The 27,008-nt window shown below is 52.3% G+C and overlaps 8 protein-coding genes across 8 annotated transcripts; 5 read left to right on the top strand and 3 right to left on the bottom strand.

The window, feature by feature from the left end:
- The first annotated feature begins 44 nt into the window (after positions 1 to 44).
- On the top strand, positions 45 to 2,070 carry BDV17DRAFT_248770 (U4/U6-U5 snRNP complex subunit PRP3). Its single transcript, XM_073756135.1, has one exon. The coding sequence runs from the start codon at positions 172 to 174 to the stop codon at positions 1,945 to 1,947; it is 1,776 nt and encodes a 591-aa protein (XP_073621085.1). The 5' UTR covers positions 45 to 171; the 3' UTR covers positions 1,948 to 2,070.
- Positions 2,071 to 2,108: 38 nt separating this feature from the next.
- Positions 2,109 to 3,850, bottom strand: BDV17DRAFT_285978 (cytochrome P450; the record flags this gene model as incomplete). Its single annotated transcript, XM_073760814.1, has 4 exons — positions 2,109 to 2,459; positions 2,534 to 2,822; positions 2,874 to 3,421; positions 3,470 to 3,850. 4 exons carry the CDS (start codon positions 3,848 to 3,850, stop codon positions 2,109 to 2,111), a joined length of 1,569 nt encoding a protein of 522 aa, XP_073621084.1.
- Positions 3,851 to 7,038: 3,188 nt separating this feature from the next.
- On the bottom strand, positions 7,039 to 7,328 carry BDV17DRAFT_248765 (histone H4). Its single transcript, XM_073756134.1, has 2 exons — positions 7,149 to 7,328; positions 7,039 to 7,093 (listed from the first exon to the last, which is right to left on the bottom strand). The coding sequence occupies exons 1-2, from the start codon at positions 7,285 to 7,287 to the stop codon at positions 7,068 to 7,070; spliced, it is 165 nt and encodes a 54-aa protein (XP_073621083.1). The 5' UTR covers positions 7,288 to 7,328; the 3' UTR covers positions 7,039 to 7,067.
- A 715-nt stretch (positions 7,329 to 8,043) lies between these two features.
- hhtA (histone H3) lies at positions 8,044 to 8,978 on the top strand. The gene is made up of 3 exons (XM_073764418.1): positions 8,044 to 8,337; positions 8,422 to 8,529; positions 8,587 to 8,978. Exons 1-3 carry the CDS (start codon positions 8,313 to 8,315, stop codon positions 8,862 to 8,864), a joined length of 411 nt encoding a protein of 136 aa, XP_073621082.1. The 5' UTR covers positions 8,044 to 8,312; the 3' UTR covers positions 8,865 to 8,978.
- Positions 8,979 to 11,487: 2,509 nt separating this feature from the next.
- On the top strand, positions 11,488 to 15,241 carry BDV17DRAFT_278563 (putative MFS multidrug transporter; the record flags this gene model as incomplete). The annotated part of the gene is made up of 6 exons (XM_073759557.1): positions 11,488 to 12,121; positions 12,179 to 13,382; positions 14,194 to 14,548; positions 14,600 to 14,676; positions 14,752 to 15,114; positions 15,223 to 15,241. 6 exons carry the CDS (start codon positions 11,488 to 11,490, stop codon positions 15,239 to 15,241), a joined length of 2,652 nt encoding a protein of 883 aa, XP_073621081.1.
- Positions 15,242 to 15,506: 265 nt separating this feature from the next.
- Positions 15,507 to 18,089, top strand: BDV17DRAFT_248753 (exonuclease V). The gene is made up of 3 exons (XM_073756133.1): positions 15,507 to 15,572; positions 15,692 to 16,165; positions 16,271 to 18,089. Exons 2-3 carry the CDS (start codon positions 15,694 to 15,696, stop codon positions 17,800 to 17,802), a joined length of 2,004 nt encoding a protein of 667 aa, XP_073621080.1. The 5' UTR covers positions 15,507 to 15,572; positions 15,692 to 15,693; the 3' UTR covers positions 17,803 to 18,089.
- Positions 18,090 to 18,138: 49 nt separating this feature from the next.
- BDV17DRAFT_278561 (dolichyl-P-Man:Man(6)GlcNAc(2)-PP-dolichol alpha-1,2-mannosyltransferase) lies at positions 18,139 to 21,966 on the bottom strand (the record flags this gene model as incomplete). Its single annotated transcript, XM_073759556.1, has 8 exons — positions 18,139 to 18,904; positions 18,980 to 19,103; positions 19,202 to 19,254; positions 19,308 to 19,410; positions 20,070 to 20,280; positions 20,332 to 21,126; positions 21,173 to 21,845; positions 21,893 to 21,966. 8 exons carry the CDS (start codon positions 21,964 to 21,966, stop codon positions 18,139 to 18,141), a joined length of 2,799 nt encoding a protein of 932 aa, XP_073621079.1.
- A 160-nt stretch (positions 21,967 to 22,126) lies between these two features.
- Positions 22,127 to 24,675, top strand: BDV17DRAFT_248748 (RNA-binding snoRNP assembly protein NAF1). Its single transcript, XM_073756132.1, has one exon. It carries the CDS (start codon positions 22,198 to 22,200, stop codon positions 24,214 to 24,216), a length of 2,019 nt encoding a protein of 672 aa, XP_073621078.1. The 5' UTR covers positions 22,127 to 22,197; the 3' UTR covers positions 24,217 to 24,675.
- Positions 24,676 to 27,008: the final 2,333 nt, after the last annotated feature.

The following is a 27,008-nucleotide window of genomic DNA, read 5'->3' as shown; positions in this document are numbered from 1 at the left end:
GCCCAGTCGCCAGTTCCGCAGCGACGATCTCCGAAGATAGATACACTTATTCCAACAACTTCTCGGCTTTACCAGCTGTCGCCGGTCGATTTTTCGACCTTGCTCGTGCTCTTTGCTCTACGCCAGCTTTATTGCTCCAGCGGGTGAGTCGAAGACCCCGTCTCAAGCAACATGGCGGACATGTCGGGCAGCGGGCTGAAGCGGCCTCACCCCGAGAATGAAGACAACAATGTGCAGAAACGACCTCGTTCGAATCATGGATCTCCTCATCCCGGCCAAGGCGCCGCGGCCGCTGGTAATGTCGATATTGCAAAGGTCGTGGCCGAGGCTAGAGCGAAAGCCCAAGCCGTTCGCGACAGACTGATGGCTGAGAAACGCGTGTCGGCATCACCCTCACCAGCACCAGCAGCCTCTAGTCCCAGCCCTGCACCTCCAGCTGCTGGTGCCGCCATGTCGAGATTGGAACAGATGAAAGCTCGGGTGGCGGCCGCGACAGGACGATCACAGGCAGCTTCGCAACGGCCCAGCGCTCCAACCCCTCCACCACCTCCTCCGCCCTTTGAAGAAGACGAATACGGCGGTTCATCGCGTGGTCGAGGTGGTCTTGATATTGGTCTACATCCCGCACTTCTTTCAGACAACCTGGATTTCCGCGGGGGCAAAGGAAAGCAATCGATACCAACGAGGAACCGCAGAACCGAGTCCCCCGCGGCCGGTGGGAAGCAAGGTCGAGCTGGACTTGATCTATCAGGACCTTCTCTTGAAGAAATCAAGAGCAACCCTTACTATGATCCCAATCTCGGACCGAAAGCTACGATTTCCAGGCCGCGTCAGTCGCGCCAACTCCTGTTCAACCAGAAAGGCAAATATATACAGCAAGCTGTAGCTCTTCGTCGACAGGCCCAGTTAGAGGCCATGAAAAAGCGCATTGCCGAACGAGCAAGGCAGGCCGGTATCGATGAAGACTTGGACGTCGAAAAGGCGTTCATGGTGCCAGCTCCACCAGCGATCGAATGGTGGGACGAGAATCTGGTGAACAAGCCCGATTATACGGCAGTTGAAAACGAGAGTAACCTCAAAATCGACACTCCCGACTCCATAATTACTCTTTACGTACAACATCCGGTACTTCTTGAGCCTCCTCAGGAGAAACTCAAGCCGCAACAGAAGCCGATGTATCTCACGCAGAAGGAGCAAGCTAAAATACGCCGACAAAGACGAATGGCAGACTTGAAAGAACAGCAAGCAAAGATCCGCCTGGGTCTCGAGCCCGCACCCCCACCAAAGGTCAAGAAGTCAAACCTTATGCGCGTGCTTGGCGAACAGGCAGTCAAGGACCCCACAGCCGTAGAGGCGCGGGTAAACCGGGAGATCGCAGACCGGCGCGAACAGCACGAAGCCGCCAACGAAGAACGCAAACTCACCAAAGAACAACGCCACGAAAAACTCGCCCGACAACAAGAGCAAGACGCCGAAAAGGGTCTCTTCATGACAGTATACAAGGTCGACAGCCTTGCAAACGGCCGGCACCGATTTAAAATCAGCAAAAACGCAGAACAAAACGCCCTAACCGGTGTCTGTGTCATGCATCCGAAATTCAATCTCGTCATCGTCGAGGGAGGCGCCCATTCGATCAACAACTACAGAAAACTCATGGTCAATCGCATCGACTGGACAGAGAATGCCGGGCCCGGTGCCGTGCGCGAAGGGAATCGCGAGGCTCAAGCGTCTTGGCTTGCCGCTGAGGACGAAAAGGGTGAACTTCGGGATCTCAGTTCCAATACTTGCACTCTGCTCTGGGAGGGCCAGGTTAAGGGCCGCGCGTTCCGTAAATGGCTGGGTGCGAGAGTCTGCGAGAGTGACTCTCAGGCGAAAGATGTTCTCGCGCGCGCGAAATTGGAGAATTTTTGGGTTCTGGCTAAGAGTGCGAAGCAGGGTGAATTTTGAGCGTGGAATGCTTTTTTTTTATTGCCGGCTGCGAGATCCCACTGAGGCATGCTTTTGTATTTGTAGATTCAATGAGACTAAGAATACCCTTTGCAAATCACATTTGTTGGTAGCATTATCGCCAACCGTCAGAAAACAGCACCCAGCCAAATCAAATACCCTCAGCGAACCCTCGCCCTAACAAGCAATGGCCCATTAAGATCACTAATCCCAACACTAATAAGATCCGGGTTCCTCCCCTTATACCTCCCCATCTCCACATCTTCTCTTTCCCGCTCATCCGCCAGCTCAAACGTAAACTCCCTAAGAAGCGTGCTGAAAAGCTTGTATATGTTTGTCGTGGCTACGGTCTTCCCAATACACTGCCGTCCGCCGAGACCAAAGTGCATGAGCAGACGGGCCTTGACATTGACGTCGGGGTTATCCCAGCGGGTGGGATCGAAGATGTTGTGGTCTGGGCCCCATACGGCGGGGTTGTGGTGGAAGGCGTGGTTGCAGACGGCGAGGGATGTCTATACTCCAACTACAAGTCAGATGGTGTTGAGAAGTGGTAATGTTCATGGAACGGGTATGGTCAGAGGCGTACCCCTTGAGGAAAGTGGTCACCCTCGATAGTTATCCCGGCTGGGTCTGTAACGCGGCGCGGTAGGGGCATCGTGAAGACCGGTGTGATGCGGAAGTTTTCCCGGACGCAGTTGCGGAGGAATGGGAGGGATGATTCGGCTAATTTAACGGGGTATGCTGGCTCGTTTGGTTCAAGCGCGGGGAGGTTGGAGTCGATCTCTTCGACGCACCTTCTCATACAGTCGGGTTTGTGCAGTAGATGGTGAAATAACAGCGTCGAGGTTGCGCTTGTCGTGTGGGTTCCTGCGATGCTGATACTATCAGCAGAGAGATCAAGAAGAGGGACATTTCAGGTAACGCACATGAACCCGAATGCCTCCGTCTCCAAATTGATTCGACTAAGCTTTTCACCGGTCTCTGGGTGTTGAGCCTCGATCAGGTTGGTCAGGATATCCTTTCTATCATGCAGGGTAGACGCGGCATCATTTTTCAGGTCCCTCAATCGACGCTGGACACATGTCGAAGCAAGATCCGCGCAGGCTTTCCGCCCCGCAAATAGCTTCACAAGGCCCTTATGCGGGACGTAGGGAAGCCACTTCTTCAGGGTCTTCGTCATGGATGGCCATGCGCCAGTCACGGCGGCAAGAAGGCTATGTTCGATCACAGGAGGTACCAGGGACTCGTCATCAGCCTGCTGGACTCCAAAGGACTGGCTAAAGGCAAGCTCGCCGATGACATCGATCATGTAGTAATGAAGCAGTTTCTTCAAGTTGAAAACTTGATCCGTCATGCAGTGGGCCCGTATTCGGTCCTTGAGAATATGGATGTTGAGGTCTATGTACTTTTCCATCTCTTTGACATAGCTCATGGAGAAACTGTGCGACATGTGGCGTCGTCTGGTGGAGTGAAGCTAGAAGGGCTGTCAGAAAGACCATGGTCTGAGAGGCATTATTCTTACTGCTTCATCACGCATCCCAAAAACGTTGGGATGAGCAGCTCCATAGGCGTCGTAGAACTCTGTTTTCGGCATAGATCTCGCGCTCTTCTGGTAAATGATGGAAACGGCACTCTCATGAGTGACGCTCAGTTTGTCGGGCCCATACCGGACAACGGGCCCGTATCTCTCGTGGAGTCTGGTCAGATTATACGGTTGTTTGAGGGTATAGAACTGGTGGGCTTGCCAGAGGTCTGTGATGCTGGCCAGGAGAGGCCCCGGGTACTTGGCAAGGGGATGGAGATACCGCTGATACGCAACGTATACCAAGCTAATTGCGCCGATTGCAAGAATTATGATAGTCAGCGGCCTCGCTGCTAAGGGCTCGGCAATAGATGCTGACATGTTTGTTGTCAAGTTCTTCTGGATTAAGTAGCACGAAACGCCATCATGGACGGGCCAGTGCACAGCAAGCATTGATCTTGAGAGCACCTCGGAGACACTCCCCTTGGGGCTATGCTACATGGACCAAGTTACCCCGCACAAGTGACGTTGGTCTCTTGACGACCTAAGGACGCGGTCGTGATTGTGTACTCTCAGAGGTTCAGTATGGTTATGGTATACCCTCGGGTCAAGCGGGAAGCACTCCGCCGATTGGCCAGAGAGCAGTCCAAAGGAGCGGGGAAGCTCCGTGGTATGGGGATCATCGTATGGGGATCATCGTGTGGGGGAGACAAGGTTCCGTAAAAGGTCTGGGCAGAGAGGTGAGATACGTTGACGACATACAGTATGGACCAAATATGCAAGGTGAGGCAAACAGAGGTTGCTTGCGCCGAGTGTCGGCGTTGGATGCTCAAGGCGAGTATGCTCACCTCGCATTTTCAACGACCTAAATCTCGTGCATGACAGTGCGAAGGGGCACGGCCAACTTGCTCCCGGTGTCGAAGCCTACATCTAGAGTGGTGCTGTGCGCCGCCTCGGCGCGGCGGTCGCATGAATAGAAGGGAACAGTAGGGGCCCGTTGCTGATTTCGTACTAAACAATCGCTCTAACAGTGTTCCAGGTCAACGGCGTCCAGCTCATCCTATACTTCTTGCTCGATCAAGAAACGCTCTAAATGCCGGCCTCTCGCGATGATGCCCAGTCGGCAAGACGCCGTCTTATCGTGGTCAGGCGTCTCGACTCGGGCCCAATGAGATCCAGTGATTTCTTTGGCTCTTGTCCCTGGCCGTGCAGCCGTGTGCTTTGATACCCGCGTCTGCATACTTTATGGTCTTGCTGCTTGCCGGCGTACTAATAGCCATTTAAATTCCGCGGGTCTTTCCCTCGAAGTTCGGCTTGCACGCACAGCTGGTGGGCCTCCAGGATCCCGCCATTATCATCGGCTCCGATCTTGGTGAACATGTAGGCAGTCACGTCTCCGACCAGTGGATGTCCTATCGCGAGAAGCAATCCGCTCGAGCTCCAGCACCCGAATACAGGCTGTGGCTGGATTATGTCGGCATCAATCTGGCCATCTGCATGTTGTGGTATTCTGGTCCAGACTTAGAACGCCTCGGACAGTGTAGTAATATGTCCCTGGTTGGGGCCGCGATTGCGGCTGCAGGTGATCAGATCGTCACGACGGTCAGCATTGCTTGTGTCGTGGATTATTTTCCGAGGGACGCGGTTGGGACGAATGTGTTTATCACTTTCGTCCGGCAGACTTGGGGTCTCATCGGGCCATTTTGATTGGTCTTGTTCCCAGTGTGCTTGTCTGGCCTCTGCGTGCTAACCTGGGCGTCTTGAGGTTCCCTGGGATGTTGGAGATTGTCGGCTTTTATGGGAGCAGCGGGTTCATTGTTGCCTCTCCTCATCGGCGGGTCCGTAATGCCGATGGCGGTATTGCAGTGACAGGGTCGTTGATGGCGGTAGCCTTGTCGATGCAGGCTAGCGGGTGGTGTGCAAGCAGCTGTATTTCAGGTACATGGGTCATCTCGCTCACGCGTGTCCATTTTGGCGCCAATTTGTTGCGGCCTCCTGTGCTTTCGATCGCTTTGTTGGTAGTCTGAAGACCCGTCCACTCTGTGAAATCGTTGAGTGGGATGACCGTGCCTCGGTAGTAGGTTTCAACGGGTGGGTGTGAATTAGTGCGAATGTGATGGGTCGTCCTGTAGGCGTTCCAGTGGTGCTCTCGGTTGCAGTAGAGGAGCACCCCAGCTCTCGTTCATTCTTTCTCTCTAAGTATCATTTCTATTTTGGGTGCCGACATCATGGGGGTTTTCGAGCGCGGCGCGCGTCGCGTTTCGTCCTTCCAAGGCATCAGGTCTTCTCAGTCGTTGCGTTCATGATATCACTGGAATTGACTCAGCTGTGCAACAAGGATGGCGATTGCTCCGAGATAATAGAAAAGCCTAGTAAGGTAAAAGGCGTTGGGTTCCTTCGATGCCTCCATCCAGTCCTCTGTACGATACTAGCAAAGCCCCGAGCGACCTTCCCCAATCCGTCCTCTTGGCACCAGGGTCAGAACGAACCCAACCCAACCCGACCGAACCCAAGAACCCAATCACCCCATGCGGTAACTCTTGGCGCGGGTTCGAACCTGGCCCGGGCTCAACCCGCCGACCCGTGTAGGTGCTGTGTTGAAGAACGGCCTTTTTGTCGCGATATCTCGTCCGTTCTGAGGGGGTGAGAGCTCGGTTGTTGCTATTTGGAATACATGGGTTTAGATGTTTATATCTGTGAGGTTTTGGGGCTGATTTGATAGGGATTTGGCGTGCGGGTGTTTTTTGTTCGTGATATATATTTGTCTGCTTCTACACTCTAGAGTACTGTACCATCTTCCTGGCCAAATACATATATGGCCACCAACTGAAACGGGATGTCATAGTAGAAACAAGTCAAAGCCACATCCCAGCACGACAGTATGGCACTACATTCAAAACCACTACTCGCGATGGGAGTGAAAGATCAGAGGTAGAAGAACCAAGCGACGCTGTATCTACGAGGGCGTCAAAGAGCATGACATCACAGTCCCGACAATGGCCGTCTTCAACCCCGAACAACGAGGGCTACGCGTAAGGCTTACTGTAAATAGCTACCGACAGACCCAGGACAGATAAATAGCAGATTAACATTGAAAGACACAACGGCTATAGATAGTCGACGAACGGCAAAGGATATCGCGAAAGACAGGTGCCAGAACCGACTGCACAACGCGAACGCGACCGCACGCGCCACCAAAATAAAACACCAAAGCCAAGGCTGTAGTGACTACGAAGACCACAGAAACGGTTGATTTTTTTGATCGTTTGTATTCATATGACCGCGCCTCATGCTGCACGATCGTAGGTATTTAGCCCATGGCGCCAGCCGGGAGCATGAAGGCTGTTATGATACAGAAAATCAAAACGAACACTAGGTGACCAGTAGTGAACGTATCGGAAAAAGTAAATAAAAAGTACGTAAAAACCCAGAGACCCATGACACTTGTGTGGAATAAAATATCAAGAACACCCCAACGTCCCAGTCATACCGTGAACCCAACCCGAAAAGCAAACCGTCGCGTCACTGCTGCGGAAGGACAACCGACGCGCCGACCGCGCAGGATGGTGGAAAGGAAAACAATGCAGAAAGAACTCGCTTAACCACCGAAACCGTAGAGGGTGCCTGAGGACAATCATGTTAGAGGTTGGTTGACGAAATGAAGCAAAAGGGTACTCACGGCCTTGACGCTTGAGGGCATAGACGACATCGAGAGAAGTGACGGTCTTGCGCTTGGCGTGTTCAGTGTAGGTGACGGCGTCACGGATGACACCCTCGAGGAAGGTCTTGAGGACACCACGGGTCTCCTCGTAGATCATGGCGGAGATACGCTTGACACCACCACGGCGCGCGAGACGACGGATAGCGGGCTTGGTGATACCCTGGATGTTGTCACGCAAGATCTTACGGTGACGCTTAGCACCGCCCTTGCCGAGACCCTTGCCACCTTTGCCGCCTATGAAGAGACGCGTTAGTCGAGGTTCATGATAGGATAGCCTGATCAGGAAGTCACTCACGTCCAGACATGTTGATAGTGTGAGGGATAAGGTTAAAGTTGTAGTGGGGATAAGTTAAACGTCAAGTGGACGGCGAGAGATTGTTGGATGTAGTGAAGAGCGGATGGGCTTCCATGGGACGGGAGATATTTGTATAGAAAACGGACGCGCGTGGGGAGAGAGCTGGAATCACTCGTTGATCCGAAGATCGACCAATCAGCGCGCGTCGCCGGTTGATCTTCTGCGCGGGCTAAGGGACAGGGCGGTAGGTAACGTGACCGTGACGAAGTTGATCCATGGGCAAGTTTGATCTCAGTACAAAGACGCGTCAGGAGGGAAATCAGCATTCGGTGAATCAAGACTGAATTCCTAGAGATCGAAACTACTGCCGTAATATGTCTGATTTGGCTACATTCCAGTGTTGAGGCTGGGATCAGTATGCGATGGGGGATATTCCAGATCAATGATCCCGAGCGCTGATTGGCCACGGGAGGCAGTCTCGCTTAGCGTCCGTAAACTGCCAGGTTGACCGCCCGGGTGGCCCGCAACCCTTTTGATTTTCCCAGCCAAAACTGGGCCGCGAAATCACGGCTTATGGTGTGCTGCTTTCCGAACGCTTTTTTTGATCAAAGGAAACGGCGCTAAGGCCACCCAACTGCGCAAGCAAACCACAGGATCACCACCCGCCCCTCGCTTACTACAAATACCTTCCCCCACCCGCCCCCTCCATTTCTTTTTCACTCATCTATCCTTTCCGTCGACACCTATTTTCAGCCATCGACTTTCCATCCACATCGACCCTTTTTCATCCTCCACTCCACTGAATCCATCAAACAACATTATCTACAATGGCTAGAACCAAGCAGACTGCCCGTAAGTCCTCATCTCACTGCCTTCCCTCTCGTGGTCGTGTCGCTGTCGCGTCTTTTGAATAACACGCTAACCTAACCCCAATAGGTAAGTCCACCGGTGGCAAGGCTCCCCGTAAGCAGCTCGCTTCCAAGGCCGCTCGCAAGGCCGCTCCCTCCACCGGAGGTGTCAAGAAGCCTCACCGTTACAAGCCTGGTAAGCAACGCTCGCCTGACTTCACCTCATCGTCCTGTCTCTAACGTCTTCATCAAGGTACCGTCGCTCTCCGTGAGATCCGTCGCTACCAGAAGTCCACCGAGCTCCTCATCCGCAAGCTCCCCTTCCAGCGTCTGGTCCGTGAAATCGCCCAGGACTTCAAGTCCGACCTCCGCTTCCAGTCCTCTGCCATCGGTGCTCTCCAGGAGTCCGTTGAGGCCTACCTCGTCTCCCTCTTCGAGGACACCAACCTCTGTGCCATCCACGCCAAGCGTGTCACTATCCAGTCCAAGGACATCCAGCTTGCCCGCCGCCTCCGTGGTGAGCGCTCTTAAGTTTTCTTCGTGATTGGTTTCTCTGGGAAGGCGATAATGGGGTTCATCTTTTCTTTTTCATGACTGGCGATACATGACGGGTTTTCTTTTTCCAATATCAACGGGTTCGGCAATGGGTTTTGTGTTTTCTTTGCTACGATAAATAGTAGGCTGCCCATCCAGCGGCTGGACGAATTCATCATAGGTGCATTCGAATACTATGTACATTAAGGATCTTCAATCCTCGCATGGTGCCTTGTCGACGTCACAGGATGGCTAAGACAGAATTCAGTATCTATGAGCAATCAAGCCAGTCTCAATCCTCATCATGCCTTGGTAACGTAGCCTTGACGCGTCGTTCGTGTTGTGGTCTCCACGGTCGCAAGCCCGTCGCGCCCGGCAGGCTCCTGCTCACAAGGCGCGTTCACGTCGCTCCAACGCGTCGCCTTGTCAAAGTGTTGATCGCCTGCGTTTCTTGATAGACTCAGTCTCGGGTGGTGCACATCTACCTCGAAGTTGAACAAGCGACAGACCTACCCCTGTAGATACTATTACCTGCGTCATAAGAACCCGAATACGAATGTGCAACCGTAGACTTGCGAACCTGTTTACAGGGCAACCGAGTCATCAGCGCCCTAGGCAGCAGATTTGACCAAATCTGTAAGCCTACTGCTTCACAGCAACGGCGGAAATCCTTCTGTGCGCACGTCACTCATTTGCAGTACGCAAGAAGGAAGGTTAGGCCCAGGCCGTCACCAGATGAATGGCGCCAATTCACGATTAAAGAGCAGATGGTTCAGACTGCGAATACTGTACTGGGCGTGAAGCCTCCAGCCAAGGCAACATCCGACGTGTGTATTTACTATGGGGAGGGGGAATCTCGCTGCCATTCTAAACTCCGGCCATGCAGATATATATATATCCGGGACTTTCTTCCGCCGGGGTGCATTAACCTTGCATCCCCTGAATTCGGAAATGGGGACAATCTATTTGTTGCTTAAGGATATTAGGCAGGTGATTCAGTGGATACCTAGAGATGAATGTTCTACTTTTTTATAACACATAATATAGCTAGCGCGACGAAGAACCTGATCGGGTGCTGGGCGACCATCAATACTCGTCGGCAACGTCCTTGGTACTCAGTACGCCGACTATAATGACGGCATCAACAAGACGAACATAGCAATAATAAAAAAGTCAAAAGTAAAACGGCAGAAATCCTTCTAGAAAAGCCCTGAACCCCCTCGAGCCAGGCCTGGAAACGCCATAACGCCACCAGACTCAGATTCAGAATCGATAACGTCAACGGTGCCAACAACCTCGGTTAAAAGGTGACAATGTCCTGCATAAGTCCATGACTCAGACGCACAATGCAGAGGGACCTTCATAAAAATGTTCTAGATGTTCTCCTCTCGGCTGTCGCAAATGTAATGTCGGTGGGTCATCGGGGATGCCGCCCGCTTGGTCTTTTCTTCTTTTTCTTCAGCCTCGGTCGGGGGTCCACTATCAGGGGAGACAAGCCGCTTATGTACGATTCTGTGCATAGGTGTTATTAGCGAGGGGCAAGAGTCAAGACATGGATGGATAGGGGTACAGAATACCAGGGTCATGGCCTGCCGAAGTTATGCCTGTGTTTGGGTCAAAAGTGCGAGAGGAGACAATGCAAGAAAAAGCAATGCGGTGACTGATAAGAGCGTTACAGGAGTCATAAGTGGCCGATCACATCTAATATGCACTGCATAGTATGCTGTCAATGCAGGTAGAGAATTTCCGACTCGTGAGGGTTGAGCGAGCAGGTGTAAGCCACGCGGTGGAAATGTGACCGATTCCGAGTGCAGCCCTCAAGGTTCGATGCCGTGTAAGCCGAATGCGGGTTCGACGCCCAACTCCGGTCAATCGATCTCGATTATACAAGGAATTCCGATGATTAAGTCCGTCGTAGCTGTAACCCCCTAATCTTTGTATTATTGTGATTGTGATGAATGTCATAGTACTGTGCTCTGTATAGTGAAGACTGCTCTTATGCAGATCGGATGACACCAGTCAGACGGAAGTCCAGTTCCACCCACCCACGAAACTGACTGCAAGCAAAAGCCTGGCGGCCTGAATCTTATCAGTTCCATGGAACCCGCGAACGGAGGCATCATCAAGTTCATCGACGAATCACCATGCGTGTCATGGCTCGGCTGAATCCGAGTTTGCCAGAAGAGCCGGAAATAATGGGCGCAAAGTGTGCATAGTGGCCGTTAATGCTGGCACATCGGCAGTCTTGGCCCCCTCCGGCCAACTAGCGTGCTGGATCTTGCCCAGCACCGTTTGAGAATGAGATCCGAGGCTAGAGAGTCAAGATTCTGCTGCTGGTTCCATAACTATGAAGTCAGAAGACTTTTTTGCTAACCTGTATATAAGGTGGAGGCTGCCCGGTTTTTGTCACCATGTGGTGTGCTTGAAACTCTCGTCTCAGATTTGTGCATACATACTTGTTACCCCTACTATACAGAGGGTGATATAGTATCGCATCGGCTACTGTCGCTCGCTTCCCCTCTCAGAGCTATAGCGCCACTCGGCAGCTTCTCACCCACTCGCTCTCTCCTCGCCTCAGCTGGACGTCGACTCTCTCTGAGCGACTTCAACCTCATTCGCCATGGCCAAAGACGACCATGGCTTCCAAAACGGGACATTGCCCATTGAGGCGCCCGCTCCCTCAAAGATTCCCTTTTGGCGTATCGTCTTCGACCAGGGCGTCGTGACGCAAGAAGTCATCGATCACAAATACGCTGGATCCGGGACAGAAGACGACCCCTACTCCGTCGTCTGGATTGAAAACGACCCTCGCAACCCCATGGACTTTTCCCCGACAATGAAGTGGTTCCTCACGGGCATGGCCGCTATCGCGACCCTGGCAGTCGCCTTGGTTTCCTCGGCTTATACCGGTGGTGTCGCAGAGATCGAAGCCGAGTTCGGCATTGGCAGTGAAGTTGCAACCCTGGGTGTTTCTCTCTTCGTCCTGGGTTTCGCCATCGGACCTCTGCTTTGGGCGCCGTTGAGTGAGATGTTTGGTCGTCAGATTGTCTACTTCTTTACATACATGGCTCTTACGGCCTTCAACTGTGGATGCGCGGGCGCGAAGAATTCGTGGACTCTTATCATTCTGCGCTTCTTCGCTGGTTCGTTCGGTTCCTCGCCTCTTACCAACGCTGGTGGTGTCATTGCCGATATGTTCTCTGCGAAGCAGAGAGGTGTTGCTATGAGTTTGTTCGCTGCTGCTCCGTTTTTGGGTACGTTACCCTGTCATTGATCGGTTTGATGATATGCTGACGAAGTCCTTCAACTAGGTCCCGTCCTTGGTCCTATTATCGGTGGATTCCTCGGTATGAACGGTGGCTGGAGATGGGTTATGGGTTTTCTCGGTGCCTTCTCGGGCGCACTCTGGATTCTCGGAACTCTCTTCATGCCCGAAACCTATGCGCCTGTGCTCCTTCGTCGCCGTGCCGAGAGACTTTCCAAGATCACCGGTAAAGTGTACCGCAGCAAGATCGATATCGAGCAGGGCAAGACCTCGCTCGGAGAGGCTTTCAAGACCGCTCTGTCTCGTCCCTGGATTTTGCTGCTCCGCGAGCCCATCGTGTTCCTGCTTTCTCTATACATGGCCATCGTCTACGGAACTTTGTATATGCTCTTCGCTGCCTACCCCATCGTCTTCCAGCAGGTTCGCGGCTGGAACCAGGGTATCGGCGCGCTTCCATTCTTGGGTATCATGGTCGGCATGCTCTTCGCCGTTGCATACAGCATCTGGGATAACAAGCGCTACGTCAAGGCTCAAGATGAACACGACGGCTTCGCACCTCCCGAGGCCCGTCTACCTCCCTGCATGGTCGCCTCCGTCGCGATTCCCATTGGTCTGTTCTGGTTCGCCTGGACTAACTACCCAAGCGTCCACTGGATGGCCTGCATCGCCGCGGGTGTCCCCTTCGGCTTCGGCATGGTTCTCGTCTTCCTCAGTATCATGTCCTACCTCATCGACACCTACACCATCTTCGCCGCCTCCGTCCTTGCAGCCAACTCCGTCCTCCGTTCCATCTTCGGTGCCGTCTTCCCCCTCTTCACAAGCTACATGTACGTCGATCTCGGCATCCACTGGGCGTCGTCCATTCCCGCTTTCCTCGCCCTCGCCTGCGTGCCCTTCCCCTTCCTCTTCTACAAGTACGGCGAGCCGATCCGTCTTCGCTGCAAGTACGCTGCGCAGTCCGACGCCTTCATGCGCCGCATGATGAACCAGACCAAGTCCGAGCCCGCCGCCGAAAAGGAGGCCGCTGATACCGCCGAGGGCGGCGAGAAGTTTGACCGCACAGAAGCACCTGCTCCGGATCTTGGGGACCACGAGGACGTGAGTTCTGAAGCTGACTCTGATGTTGAAGAGCTCCCCTCAATGAGACAGATCCGGAGCAAGGCGTCCCAGCGCTCGATTGCGTCGCGCGCCTCGCAAAAGAGTTTGTACGAGGGGAACCCGTACGATATCGATCGGGTCAACACGCGGGAGTCGTTCAAATAAACGACTTGCCTATACATACTATACCTGGTACATAATTTCTAGTATTCCGCATTGCGTTTGCACGTTTCATGATGTGTTGATGTGTGATGTGACTCCGATATGGAAGAGCGAAAAGTGGCTTGTCTTGTCTTGACTTTGCATTGCTGATATACCCTGTATGATCTGGTTTTTGATTTTATTGCATATAGATGGCGGAGTTATGATAAGCATAATGGTACTTAATCATTCGTTCACCTGATCAAATATTGATGAGAATATTGAAAATGTCAGAGTTCGACTGCCGGTATTTCGGCGGCCAAATAAAATCCGTGAGCGCTCCGATTGGAAGTCTTCTCCGACCCTCGGCTGTTCCCTCTGAATCTGCAAGGGCTGCCCGGCGACTGTGCCGACTTCCTTTTATCTGACCCATTCTGTCGCCATCGCGATTGTCAATCTCAACATGCGCTTTTTCCAGCGATAGATCTTTCCTTTCGTCTTTTATTAGAACCTCTTCGCTCTTTCCTGGCATTATCGTTACTCAGCTTCTATAGATCATACCCCAGCTTCTTCTCCACGCCTTCGACAGTCCAACTGGTCATTCTTTGCCGACGCCCGGTCTCTTTTGATTTACGCAGTATACATACCTACCATAGACTGTTACGAACTAGACGATATTCGACGAGAGCAGCGAAAGTGTTTCATACCTCGCGCTTCGAGCGCCGCGCCCAAATTCAAAATGAGATATACATTCTTCCTCCGCCGCATGACAATCGCGCCCTCTAGATCTTCGCCCTCCAAACCCCCGCGCTTACGGACGAGACGATACGAATCAACATCACAAAATCCCGATACAACTTCTGCGCCGAAAGCCAATCCCGATCCTCCGACGTCCTCACCTTCACAACCAAAGTCGCAATCGAGCCCAAGTCCGTCTCACCCCCTGCCCCTCCTCAGAGCCGCACCTCCCTCCGTCCCCGCTCAATCCGGGCCCCGGTCGCTGCGCCAAAGAATCCAGGCTGGTCCTGTCGGACGGCTAGGGCGGTCGTATTCGCGGTTTCAGGAGAAAAGGCCTTATACGACGCAGCTTTGTAGCTCGGTGGTGATTTACCTGTTTGGGGATTTGAGTGCGCAGTTCTTTTTCCCACCGGAGAAGACGAAGAAGTTGGAGGTGGAGGTATCGAAAGATGGCAATGGGAAAAATGACACTGAGGTTGTTGTTGAGGAGGGAGGGGGTTATGACCCGTATCGAACACTAAGGCATTTGGTTGTTGGGATTGGGTCGAGTATACCATCTTATAACTGGTGCGTTGATCTGACCTGGCCAGGGATTCCCTACAATCGTCCTGGACTGGACTAATAAGAATGGAATAATACCAGGTTCATGTTCCTCCACAACTCCTTCAACTTCGCCTCGAAACCCCTCTCTATCCTGACAAAAGTCATCGTGCAACAAGCGGTTTTCACCCCGGTTTTCAACACCTACTTTTTCAGCGTACACTCTCTCCTCTCCGGCGCATCACTATCCGACACATTCGAACGGCTGAAAGTTGCGCTCCCGCAGAGTATTGTCAACAGCGCGAAATTCTGGCCCATCGTCACGGCGTTCAGCTTCATGTATGTGCCGCCGCAGTTCCGGAATGTGTTTAGTGGTGTTATCGCGGTGGGGTGGCAGACTTATCTGTCCTGGTTGAATCAGAAGGCTGCGAGGGCTGTCGAACTTGAGAATTTGGAGGTGGAGGGGTCAGGATCGGGGACGGAGCGGGCTTCGTCGCTGGGGCAGGTTGGTATCAAGGCATAGATCTGTTCGTTATTGCGCCGATGGGCTGGGGGCTGGTCCTTTGTATACAGGTTTTTTGGGTTGCATTAGATTATAGATTCGGATACCTTGGTTGCATTGTAAATAGTGATAAATACATTTATAGACCCTCAAATATACATTATGATCTCGAAACAAGGATTGGTAAGAACATAGTACATAGTTCGAGTTGGAAGGGCGGGTGGTTGTAGTTTGCCTGAAGTTCGTAATGGCTTCGCGGTGATCCGCGATTTCCCCCATTATGACCACTAAGCTTCGACCGGAGCACGTAGATCACGACTCAACTCCAACACCGAACAGAGCTTCTAATATACACCGGGAAGATCCTGAATCAAAATCCAACCGCAATGTAAATCATCCAGGTTCAAATCAGACTCAATCAGTAAGTCTCTTACCTACCTACCAATCCACCTAAATAAAGATGACGTTGTTCCGCTACGATTTCACCTCCGCCTCTCCGCCTCCTTCGCCTCCCAAGTCTAACCAACATTCTCCGCACAGGCATGTCATGCCCACCACACCAACCACACCCCCTCCTTGACGATAACAGCAGCGACTACGGATCAGACTTCAGCGCCGATGAAACGAACCTGCTAACCCAGCTCCTCGCTGAAATTGACGCGCCGCCGCCTGGTCCCGGGCCCGTGACATCCGCGCCGCCGCCGCCTCCGCCTCACCACGAACAAATTCATTTCTACAATCCGGCGCGAGAAGCTACTGCTCCAGCTACCGCATCAGTTCCAGTTCCAGTACCGGTGCCAGTATTGCCAATCCCCGCAGCTGTAACAGACATCGAAGACTTAGGTCAGGATGTACCGGATCGCATGCCAAGGGTCCTGGGCCGCGAGCGGAAGGGCCCTGTGTGGCAGGTTCAGAAGGCCGGGGACGCGCTTGCAGAACCGAGTACCCATAAGATGGGCTGGGTCCGAGTCGGCACAGGCACAGGCACAGGTATCTTCGGCGGGGCCGCGGCTGGTATGTGCAATGTCTTTTGCTAGAGCTCGCTCGGCCCCTCGCTCGCTCGCTTGCTGCGTTGTGTTTGTTTAGGTTGGGAGCGCTGACGATCTGACTAGCGATTAGTTGAGCATCCCGCTTCGACGGAGGGCCGGGAGAGGCAGCGAGAAAGGGATATAGCGCGTGAGCAGGCGGCGATTCAAGCGGCGAAGGAAAATGAGGCTGGTGAAGCTGGTGACTCGAAAGAGAAGGCTGCGACTGATGAGCGGACGCCCGTGGAGCGCTTCCGACGGCCGCCGAATAAAGCGTTTTCCGTCACGGATTTGGTCTCACCTTCTTGGTGCGAGGTGCAGTATTGGTATACTTTGACCAAGCATGGGAGGAAGAAGAGGACGGCTGCGATGAAGAAGGGGAGTACGATTCATAGGACGTTGGAGGATGAGATATACACGACTGTGCCGGTGGAGATCACGACAAAGGAGGATGCGCTGGCGCTGCGGATTTGGAATATTATACAGGGGTTGCGGACGCTGCGGGAGTTTGGGATTACGAGGGAATTGGAGGTTTGGGGGTTGGTTGATGGTGAGCTGGTCAATGGTGTTATTGATCAGCTTTCGTATGAGTGTCCTGATTCGAAGCTCGAGGCTTCGGCTGCTTCTCACTATGCGGAGATTGAGGCATCGAGGGCTGTCATGCCGGAGTACCAGATGTCACTGACGGACTACTTGCTTTCTGCGGGTGGCGGGAAGAGGCTCGAGGACATGTCGCAGCATGAAATGGAGCCTGACGCCGTGGAAGATCCGGTCAGCAGTCAGTCGTCTGCTGATGCCTATCACGTGCCGAGGATTTTCATGACGGATATCAAGACTCGAGGGAAAGGCTCAACGCCAACGGTTAAGAGCTCGTCATTTCGCCCGACGCTGCTCCAGCTCCAGCTCTACTATCACATGCTCAACCGGATGGCGCTAAGCGACGATGTGACAATCGACATGCTCGCGTCGCGATACGAGCTCGATGTAAAGAAACCATTCACAGACGCCTTCATCGCCGAAGTCGGCTCTTTGAACGACCGCTTCTTCGACGCTCTTTCGTCCTTGGAATTCGATCCAGACTACGTTCCCACGCCTGAAGACGCACTCACCCAAGGCCACTCTCAACGATCCGACGCCACAGAAGAAGCGAATGCACCCCCCGCGGCAAGCCAAGACTCGAGCTCCGTCCTCTTAGCCCACAGCAACCTCACCCGGCTGTGGGAACTAATGAAAGACCAAATCCGTCTCACCCTCCTCCCCCGATCGCACCAATCCTCCATCTCCGTCGCCCCGTCCATCCCCTCCGAATTCCAACCAAGCATGCTAGAGAACTACCCCACGATCCTCTCCCCCCTTCTAACAGCCCGCTACATCTCCTCGGAACCAACAGCAGACCTCCAACCTCGTGTTCTGGGAAGTCGGTCCTTCCTCTTCGACCCGACAAGTCTAGACGCGTATATCGAAGACCAGATGAGTTGGTGGCGGGGGCAGCGGACACCCAGGGGCGTCGAGGTCATGGAGGCTTGGAAATGCCGTATTTGTGAGTTTAAGGATGAGTGTGAGTGGCGCCAGGAGCGGGAGTGGGATTATGCGAGAAGGAAGGGGTATGTTCAGGTTCCTGCTTGAGCTTGATCATCTTGATCTCGGGGGATTTTGTCAGGAGATTCCATGGAGTACCGGGGTCCGGAACTAGAACATGTGTTGGTTGGCGGCGTTTGAATCATTTGGGTTATGGTTGCATCTCCTATCTATCTGCATAAGACCTTGGTCGGTATTGGAGTTGGACTGACGGACTTGTGTATGTATTATATCATATCATTGAGAGTACGAAGTAACATCTCTAGAAGGAAATCACTGCAGGGTCATATCATAACTGTATATACAAATCTCATCTCAAGCATCAATCATTCATAACATCAACCCAGCCCAACCCAGCCGCTAACGCGAAGCCCCAGGGACAATTTAGAAAGGATAACCCCTACCTTCCTCCTCCCTCTCCAAATCCAAACCGGCCTTAACCTGCTCCTCATGCTTCGCATCCAAATACTCCAACAGCACATCCCCATACTTCTCCCTCCCCTTATACCTACTCACATCATCCCCCCAAGACCTAATCGCACTCGCCAGCCGTCCCGGAACATACGGTTCCTCCACAATCCCCGTAACGGGCTCAAAATAAGTCCTAATCGTAAACACCACCCCTCCACTATTCGGCAACCTCCTCAAACTCTGCCTCTCAGAGCGGAAATAGTGATGCTCAATAGCCTTATCCTTTTCCGCTGTATTCCAGCTCACAGTCTCAGCGTCTTCAGACCCGATACTATAACTCCATGGTAAGCTTCCATCAACCTGAATGAAATAATTATTCCTAACAACGGGGTCTTCGGGTTTCAATCTTCGAAAGAAATTCATCATCCCTTTCTCCAGTTTTGATTTATACCCGGGAACGTCGCCGGATGTATGGATGTCACTTAGTCGCATGCCGTATTTATCGCTTAATCGCCAGAATCCGGCGAGAAGGACTGCGCCGGCTAGCAGGTAGTACTCGCCGTCGGGGCGCTCGATCATTATGGCGAGGTCATCTTGCACTAGTCTAGCGCAGATGGCCATGGGGTCTTCCGGTAAGGGCCGGGATTTGATGTCGAATGTTTCGTGCGTGAGGAGGTTGGTTAAACCGGTTTTTGTTGCGGTGTATAGGGTTGGGTAGCGTTGGGGGAGGTAGGATGCCCTTTTGCAGTACATGTCAGTGTCTGCTAGATAATAGGAAAGGGGGGAAGCAGAGAGGGAAGGGTGGAGGGCATACAGCTCTTCAAGAAGCTCAATCGCAGCAGCCCATGCTTCCGGGTGCGTAGCGCAGCACTTATCGCCGCGCTCTTTGAGGCGGCGGGCTTTGTCAGCGTGGTAGCGGGGGAAGTGGTTATCGAGTTCTTAGAAACAATGGTTAGATCAAGGGCTTATGTTGTTGTAGGTGATTGTGTGGGAGGATGTAAGAGGGTAGGTAGGTAGGTAGGTAGGGCTAGCGCACCGATCCACTCGTCCCATTTCATGCTTCGGAGGCCCATTGTTATGAAGTATTTTCTGGGACGTATGAGATTAGTCTAGATTTGTATATAGTGATTCCAGGTACATACGGTCCGTATCTGAATGGGCGATAGGGAATGGGTTTTGTGGTGTGGACGTCCCAGTTTGGGTATGGTGATGCCGGCGGCCGTTGGAAATCTGATGGTATCCATTCTACATTCGGCAATCATCAGCTTTGTTTTGCCCGATGTGAAAGGGTGTCCTACTTCCGAATTCTCTCGTCTGCTTTTGACTACTGTGCCGCGTGGGAGTTGACTGTTTGGATACGCTGCGCCGGCGCAGGACCGTGGCGAGGATCCAGATGCAGAGAGTTGTCACTGCAGAGGCGACGGCGATATTCCTAATGTGGAACTGCGTGAGATGAACCTGGAGTGTTTCAATCATGATGTACAAGCAGGGATAAGATTGTTGAATGATAGCATTGTATCAGGCGTTGGAAGTCGATCAGTGTTCTTTTATATACGATTTTCTGGGGTATACTGATTGCCCGTTCTGTTAATCGGATGCGACCTCGGCGAGTCTATCGCTGTGCATTGTCACTCCCCCGCGATTGACCCTCGATAACTGCAGGACACTGACGAGAGATGCTTATCAGTGCGCATATCAAGTGATGGCTGCGCGGAGGCCGGGGATCTTTTTACCGCATCAGGTAAAGCCGCGCATCAAGTCTTGGTTGTGCCACTGAGATCCCAACCAAGGTCGAAAATACGTGCAACAATAAGGCGATTGGTACGCTGCTGGTTTACATTGTCTGCGTTGATACAATCTATTTTACACGGCTTCAGTGCGCCGCCGGAGCAGGCAGTATTGACCCCATTTTCTGCGGAATCGGTCTGGGATGATCAGGAGATCAGGGATCCAGATAAGGCGGCCTAGGAGGCCTGTTTGTGAAGCGTCAAGGAACGACACGCAGGACATTTCCTCCCAGTCTGCTTTGTCCTGAATGTAATTGGGTTCCAGCGCTGTGGCCTCGCGGCTGGGGAAGTGCGAGTCGACCAGGAAGGAGCATTGAGAGATGTCGGTCTACAGAGCGTTAGGCATCTCGGTAATGTTTTGAGGTGGTATACAACTTACATATTTCCCTACATCTTCCTCATTGCGGTCGTTCATACCTTCTGGTATGCGTGACGTCCCTTCAAGCAGAGCCGAATAGGTCGGGGCGTCAAGAAACTCACCAGGAAGCAAGCCACGGAATTCGCTCTGAATGAGTTTTGCTCGCATATCGTCGGGGAGGAAGAAAGATGAAGGAAAGCGATACCATTCCTTACCAAAGCAGACCGAATCACCTGGTTGAGCTACCCCGGGCTCGTCCAAAGGCCGCAGAACTTTCAATGGGGCGCTGTAAGCGGTTACCATACCGAGGGTTCTTAAGAGACCTCCGTTGATAGCAGCCAGAATCACAGACATCACCACTGCGAGCTTGAGCTTTGCAGGGATCCGTCCGATCAGCTCCTTGGGGTTGCCGGAGCCGATGTATGAGAGGATCATATGGAACGCAATCGCCGCATTGAGAGCAAGGAATGGGTATGCCGGGTACATGAACCTTTCTTCCTTGTGAGCCTGCAGAGTGAAGATTGCCAACCACATGTACAAGGGTGAGAGAAGCGTTACGGTCCTCAGCAAGGTCTCTTTGTTCATCGTCTGAGAGCGAAAAATGGCCTGAAGGAACAGTAACGGTGCTGAAAAAATGGCGAATATAAACCAGATGTTAAAGTTCAGGAGCAAGTTTCTGGCATAAAATGTCCAAGGCTCGGTGCCGAAGATATCGGGTCCCCGTCCCTCACCTCCAAATACGTTATATGCGACGATATTCCACGGCACGATGGTGATTTTACGGAGGAAAGCATAATCAACGGCGACTTCCGCAGCCTGATTTTGTTAGTATGACCAAGCTGACAGAATAATCCTGACATACCAGTATCGCCAAGCACCTGATACCCCCGTTCACGACGTCGAAGAGGACCTTTTGCATGTTACCCGCGATGAATCCAATAACGACCTCTTCAAAGAGAAGGGGAAGTAACAGAGCTCCGGCAAAAGGCCACCCAACAACCGCACCAAGACCGAACCACATGATTCCCTGTGCCGTCTTTTGTCCTCCTCTCCAGTCCAGAAAGGCAGCGAGACCAAGCATGGAAGCATACATCGTAAAACTGGACGGAAGAAAGGCAGCTGAGGCGTGGAACATCCCTGGGCTGAAAGCAACGACCATGAGGAATAGCAGTCCGATTCTCGGGCTCAGCGTGCGACAAATGGCGGAATAGAGTCGGGTTTGGCAGGCGGCGCAAATCATAGCAAGGAAAAATCGTATGAAATAAAACTCCGAGGACTTCCGGCTCAGCATGAAGGAACCAATCTTCCCAACGAGTCCATGGATAGAAATGTATAGCCAGCTTCGGATCGAATATACCGGCGAGTACTCCCAGGTCTGGAGTCCGTACCCGTGGTCCAGATAGTGGGTTGGCTCCCAAAAGTTGAAGACCTCATCGCAGTCTTGGATTGGGGCAAGAAAGGCCGCGATACCGTTCGATATGACACAGACGTAGAGCGTAATGTTCAAGGGGAGGTAGAAGGGCGGCGGAGGCGGACTGCATCGCGTTAGCCGGAGCATTGGAAAGCAATCAGTTGTTAATACCGTTGCTTCGTCCGCGGGGTCGCCTGACCCTGCGGCACAGAAGGAACCTCGATCCCTTTCCGGGACTTCTGCATGTCTATACAAAGATAAAAATCAACATGGGGAGGGAGAGAGACCTGGGGCCGAAGCGGACACGAAAGCGGAATGGAGTGCTTATCGATAAGAAGCGTGTCCGGTGACCGCAACGGCATTTGTGGTACTTTCTTAAAAAAATTCCCGTGCAGATTCCTCGACGAACTTCTCAACCACTTTGCGATTCGGGTGAATATCGAGTTTCTACCTCTCCAGAGCTCCCGGTCGTTACCATGACAGAACCTCACAATCAGAATAATCCCGGGGCCGCTCCCGAGGAACCTCCTGTCAAGCGAACCTGCACGATCGATACGCCACCAGTCGCATTAACACCCGCAGACGATGGAAGCGATTTCTACAATACTCCGCTGGGATCAGGGACTCCAGTGACTACAAAGAATCAAACAGAGGAAGCGGCCGCGACCTCGGCTGCTGCTGAAGCGCCTGCATCCTCGAACCCGCCTCCACAAATTCCTGGGTTAAGTCTGGTCAACGGCAGCCTCAATGACCAAACAAGCCAGGACGACTCCGGTGTAAATGAGAACTGGAACCCCGATGCTACGGTTATCAGCGAAGAAACAGCGAAGGAGGGACCGCCTCCTGCTGCGCAAATTGGATCCGAGGCGAAGAGTGAAGTAAAGGAAGAAGCAGCCGTGAAGGACACAGATGCGATGGAAGTCGAACAAGAGGATAAACAACTCCAGACGGAACTCCAGGAAAGCGCCGGTGCATCCTCCGGCGCAACTGCGGAAGCTGCCGTACCCACACAGACTGAGGAGGGGCAGGAAGGGGAGGAAGAGCATCCCGAATGGGAGCTGGATTCATCTCCATACGAGTCTTCGTCCGACGATTCCACAGATTCCTCCGATAGCGACGATGAGGATGAAGATTACCCGATCTTGAGTGCCGAGGAACAGGCCCGAATCCTGATGCAAGGGGAGATGGGCTCTGACGACGAAGGCGAGGGCAAGGGCAAATCTGGCGCGGCTCTCAAGACGGCGAACGAGATTCCGGAAGAAGTCCTTCCCATTCCAGACATTACTGTAACGCCCGAGATGAAGATCGTGCTCTTGGGGCACGTGGAGGCAGCCATTGAGAACACGGTGCTCATTGCGGCAAACGTCACTGGAGAATACCAGGTGCTTGAGGCTGGCTCACTCCTTTGCTTGGAAGACCGACGTATTGCAGGTGTTGTCTCTGAGACTCTAGGGCGAGTCGAGAACCCATTGTATACCGTCAAGTTTGCCACTACTCCGGAGGTCGAAGAGCGGGGTCTATCTAGAGGTATCCAAGTGTACTACGTCGAGCAGCATTCAACGTTCGTTTTCACCCAGCCACTGAAGGGCCTGAAAGGAAGTGATGCGTCCAACTTCCACGACGAGGAAGTCGCCGAAGATGAAGTCGAGTTCTCTGACGACGAACAAGAAGCCGAGTACAGGCGAAAGCTGAAGCAGAAACGCCAGGAGCGAAAGGGAGCGAGAAACCAGGACGGTGGCCCAGCGAAGGCTGGAAGAGGCCCACCGGGACCTTCAAAGCTCAGTCAGAGTGAGCTCAACTACGACGATAACATACCTGAAGATGGCTACACCCCGCTTCCACGGCCTAAGAATCTGCACGAGATGATGCACCAGGAGGCTCCTGTTGAGGGCGACAGATCCTCGAATAGGCACTCTGGCCTCGGAGGAGGTAGAGGCCGCGGAAGGGGCTCTGATCGTGGTCGCGGTGGACGTGGGCGTGGAAGAGGAGGCCAGAGGGACCATCATGGCCATGGGCAATCGCATCACGGCCGCCAGCCATACCACCAACAAGACAGACCAGATGCCCCATCTCACTCTCAACAACACCATCAGCCCCAGCCTCAGCATTGTCCTCCATACAACGCTCCCCAACAATATCCCTCCTACCCACCGCAACAATCTCAACAACAAGCATTCGCCCAGGGCACCATCCCAACAGCACCCTTCAACTTCCAAATGCCCTACCAACAAGCCTATCAACAGCCGAACCCGTATCAACAAATGTCACCAACACCCCATATCAACCCGCTGTTCCTAGCCGCGCTGCAACAGCAACAACAGTATCAGCAGGCCCAGGCCCAGGCCCAGGCTCAGCCGCAGCAGGCCCAACCAGAAACAGGACAACCTCAGGCGCAAGGCCCACCCCAAACCATGAATTTCGACCAGGTCAAGGCGCAACTGGATTTGCTGCGGCAGTTGAGCAATGGGCAGCAACAATGGCCGCCTCGTTCGTGATATGATTCAGTCTTGATACCATCCATGTAAATTAGTTGTTTCTCGACGGGGCAATACTTGCATTCGATTTTGTTCATTTTGCATTCTTAGGGTTATGCTTGGTTAGGGATATTATCGGTCACGGAAAGGAAAAGTTTGAAGTTTATTATACTCCAATAACACTCGGATATATTTATCATCTCTTAATGACCATTCCAGGGGCCTTCCAAATATAATGGTTTATCCTCAAACTCTTCTTCTGCTGCAAGCTCGGACTCGAACCCTGGGCTGGTCATTTATTCATCTTAACTCAATCAGAAGACAAATTCTATCCACAACTAACTAACGCAGTAAACAAGACTTACATTCAAATGGCCCAACACGTATATACATATGTCACTTCCGTCAAGAGCTACACTGCACCATCCGAGAGTGAACCCAAGCTGCTCAGGCTCACCCGAAGAGAGCGCGTCAAGAAGCCCCGTTCCGTTCCGTTCCAACCCTCGACAGAAGGCCTTTTTGAAGAGAACTCCTGCCGGGCCGTCGCCGAGGTAAGTCGTCTTTGTCCTCGTCCACCCCGTCACGGTTATAGTAGTCACCATTCGATTTAGGTTCTGTTCATGTATCATTGGCTCCTCCAATCCTGAGAGCTTGCGTGTGCTTAGCTAGGTCTGAGACTAGGGAGAATTTGTTGTTCCAACACAGTCTAATATCTCGTCAATTGCCGGATCATCAATCAACTAAGGAAACTGCATATCCTGCAATAAATCTACAGACTTGGACCCATGCTCCCTAGGATCATCTGTGAGAAGTCGATCTTCATAGATAGCTTGATCAAGCCAGGTCGTTCATCCATCCATGCCGGAGAGGTAGAGGTTCGAGTTTCTTCACTTTTGTAACGGCCACGGTTTGCTCGTCTCGGATATGATTATTGTCTAGAATTCGGGCAGAAAGACAGCTGCCTGAGGCTAGTGGGTACAACCTACTAGCTTACCTAGCTAGGCTAGCAATCCTTGAAACATATCACTGGGAATGTTACCTCTCATATTCTACTCAAGAAAGACACCACAGTCTGTATAGTAGAGACATTGCTCGATCGAGGAACAGAGACAGAGGGGGCCTTGATGCCGTGCAAAGTTCTCATAGATCATGAGTTCCTGGTGTAGCTGGTCTCGCTCGAGCTCGCCTGTCTTTGGGGCTTTCACCACAATACCTATCAGGCCGGACCTCATACATACATATCATTGAGAGCCCTCAGCTCCATATCCGGATCCAGTGCGCACCGGGGGATAGGGTTGACGCTGGTAAGCCGGGGGCCAACGCCCACTGCATATGTGTGCTCCCTTAATACCGGCCATTTACCCCGAGTCGAATGGCAGGTCCTGATGCTGAGCCATCAGGATTGTGAACTGCCTTGGCCACGAAATGAGAGTATAATTTCTTTTGTACAAGGGCGAGAGTAGCCCAGTGATCGATTCCGACACCGGAATTTGTCGGCCAGTGTTCCAATTGCTGGGGGATAGCTGTCATGGGCGCCACGTACCATGACACCCGACGCGTCACATGGCTAATAAATACTGGTAGCCAGTATCAGTGATGTTTTTATCGGGTGGTAGTAGGGCTCTGGACTAAGCTACTTCTCTTACAGTGGCTGACTTTGCTGATGTAGACTTTCTCGTTATGGCTTTAGCATTTGGATTGTACGGCAGTGACTTGCAAAGCATGGCTCGTTAGGATTTAGTTCATTTTTACATTATACAAGGAATGGTAGAGCATAGAATATCTGGGCAAGAGAAAACTAGTAGAGGTACGTTTGTATACACATTCCCTTCACCACTATTATGACAAATGGGTAGACCAGAATGTAAGGCTGTGAGGTTAAGACGTGCCAGCTTTTCTATTAGTAGGTAAGTCCTCAAGAGGAGCATTGTCACATCAAACGTGGCGTAGGAATACGAGTTTGATATATCCCGGGGTCAGCAAGCAGGTGATATCCTACATGTTGCATGCTGTAGAATCCGCATCGGCTCTTTAACAGCACATTATCATCTCCCCTACATCAAGAATTGTGCACCTCGACATACTCCCTCTGACCATCAAGCGAAAAGAAGGTCTGCCTCTATCATTTGCCCCTTCTATGGACACATAACCTCATTCGAAGACCTGATATTCCTGGCCTACATAACTAGATATCTCTCATTCCAATATCCTTCAACCGCTACCTCCAGCTACCTACCTAAACTTTCCTAATCCAACCTTACCTTACCTACAGCCACCATGCCTCCTAGATGTGGTACATGCAAAGGCGCCGGCGCTGTGACCACCACATGCGCCAACTGCCAAGGCCAAGGAGGATGGTGGAAAAGCGATCGAACAATCTGTCAGCGCTGCGGCGGCACAACCGTAATGAACACTGGGAGATATTCTTCGCCCATCGAAGGCCTTGTACGAGTTGCCAGGGGATTGGAGGCTCGGCTACGAACAAGTGGCACACATGTGGACGGTGCAGGGGGAGTGGAAAATCTGCTTCGCCGTGTCCTCGTGCTTGTGCGGCGCGTAAAAGTGTCTATAATAATTGGGGGCAGCGTTGATGACCGGGGTTTTCAAGTCGTGTTTGATTTTTGCTGTCTTTTGCTGCGGGAGAGGTGAAGACTACATGGAGTTTGGATTGTTATGGGCTGATTTTGCGGATAAGTTAATCGACGTGTGAGAGGGATATTGTATATTTACAACTCTGATATTCGATACATAAGAAGATAACTGTAGCTTGGAATATAACTTTTCTTTCTTTCTTTCTTTTTTTTTTTTTTTTT

The sequence above is a fragment of the Aspergillus undulatus genome (assembly GCF_047715775.1).
Source record: "Aspergillus undulatus strain CBS 261.88 unplaced genomic scaffold BDV17scaffold_1, whole genome shotgun sequence".
Classification (NCBI taxonomy): domain Eukaryota; kingdom Fungi; phylum Ascomycota; class Eurotiomycetes; order Eurotiales; family Aspergillaceae; genus Aspergillus; species Aspergillus undulatus.
This window is presented reverse-complemented; position numbering and strand designations above follow the sequence as displayed.

Excerpts from the sequence above, each read along its gene's own strand:
- BDV17DRAFT_248765 (XM_073756134.1), bottom strand. The coding sequence starts at position 7,287 with ATGATCTACGAGGAGACCCGTGGTGTCCTCAAGACCTTCCTCGAGGGT. Across the intron at positions 7,094-7,148 it reads TGCCCTCAAGCGTCAAGGCC|GCACCCTCTACGGTTTCGGT; the intron begins GTGAGTACCCTT and ends GATTGTCCTCAG.
- BDV17DRAFT_248753 (XM_073756133.1), top strand. The coding sequence starts at position 15,694 with ATGTCATGCCCACCACACCAACCACACCCCCTCCTTGACGATAACAGC. Across the intron at positions 16,166-16,270 it reads CTTCGGCGGGGCCGCGGCTG|TTGAGCATCCCGCTTCGACG; the intron begins GTATGTGCAATG and ends ACTAGCGATTAG.
- BDV17DRAFT_248770 (XM_073756135.1), top strand. The coding sequence starts at position 172 with ATGGCGGACATGTCGGGCAGCGGGCTGAAGCGGCCTCACCCCGAGAAT.
- hhtA (XM_073764418.1), top strand. The coding sequence starts at position 8,313 with ATGGCTAGAACCAAGCAGACTGCCC. Across the intron at positions 8,338-8,421 it reads TAGAACCAAGCAGACTGCCC|GTAAGTCCACCGGTGGCAAG; the intron begins GTAAGTCCTCAT and ends TAACCCCAATAG. Across the intron at positions 8,530-8,586 it reads GCCTCACCGTTACAAGCCTG|GTACCGTCGCTCTCCGTGAG; the intron begins GTAAGCAACGCT and ends GTCTTCATCAAG.
- BDV17DRAFT_248748 (XM_073756132.1), top strand. The coding sequence starts at position 22,198 with ATGACAGAACCTCACAATCAGAATAATCCCGGGGCCGCTCCCGAGGAA.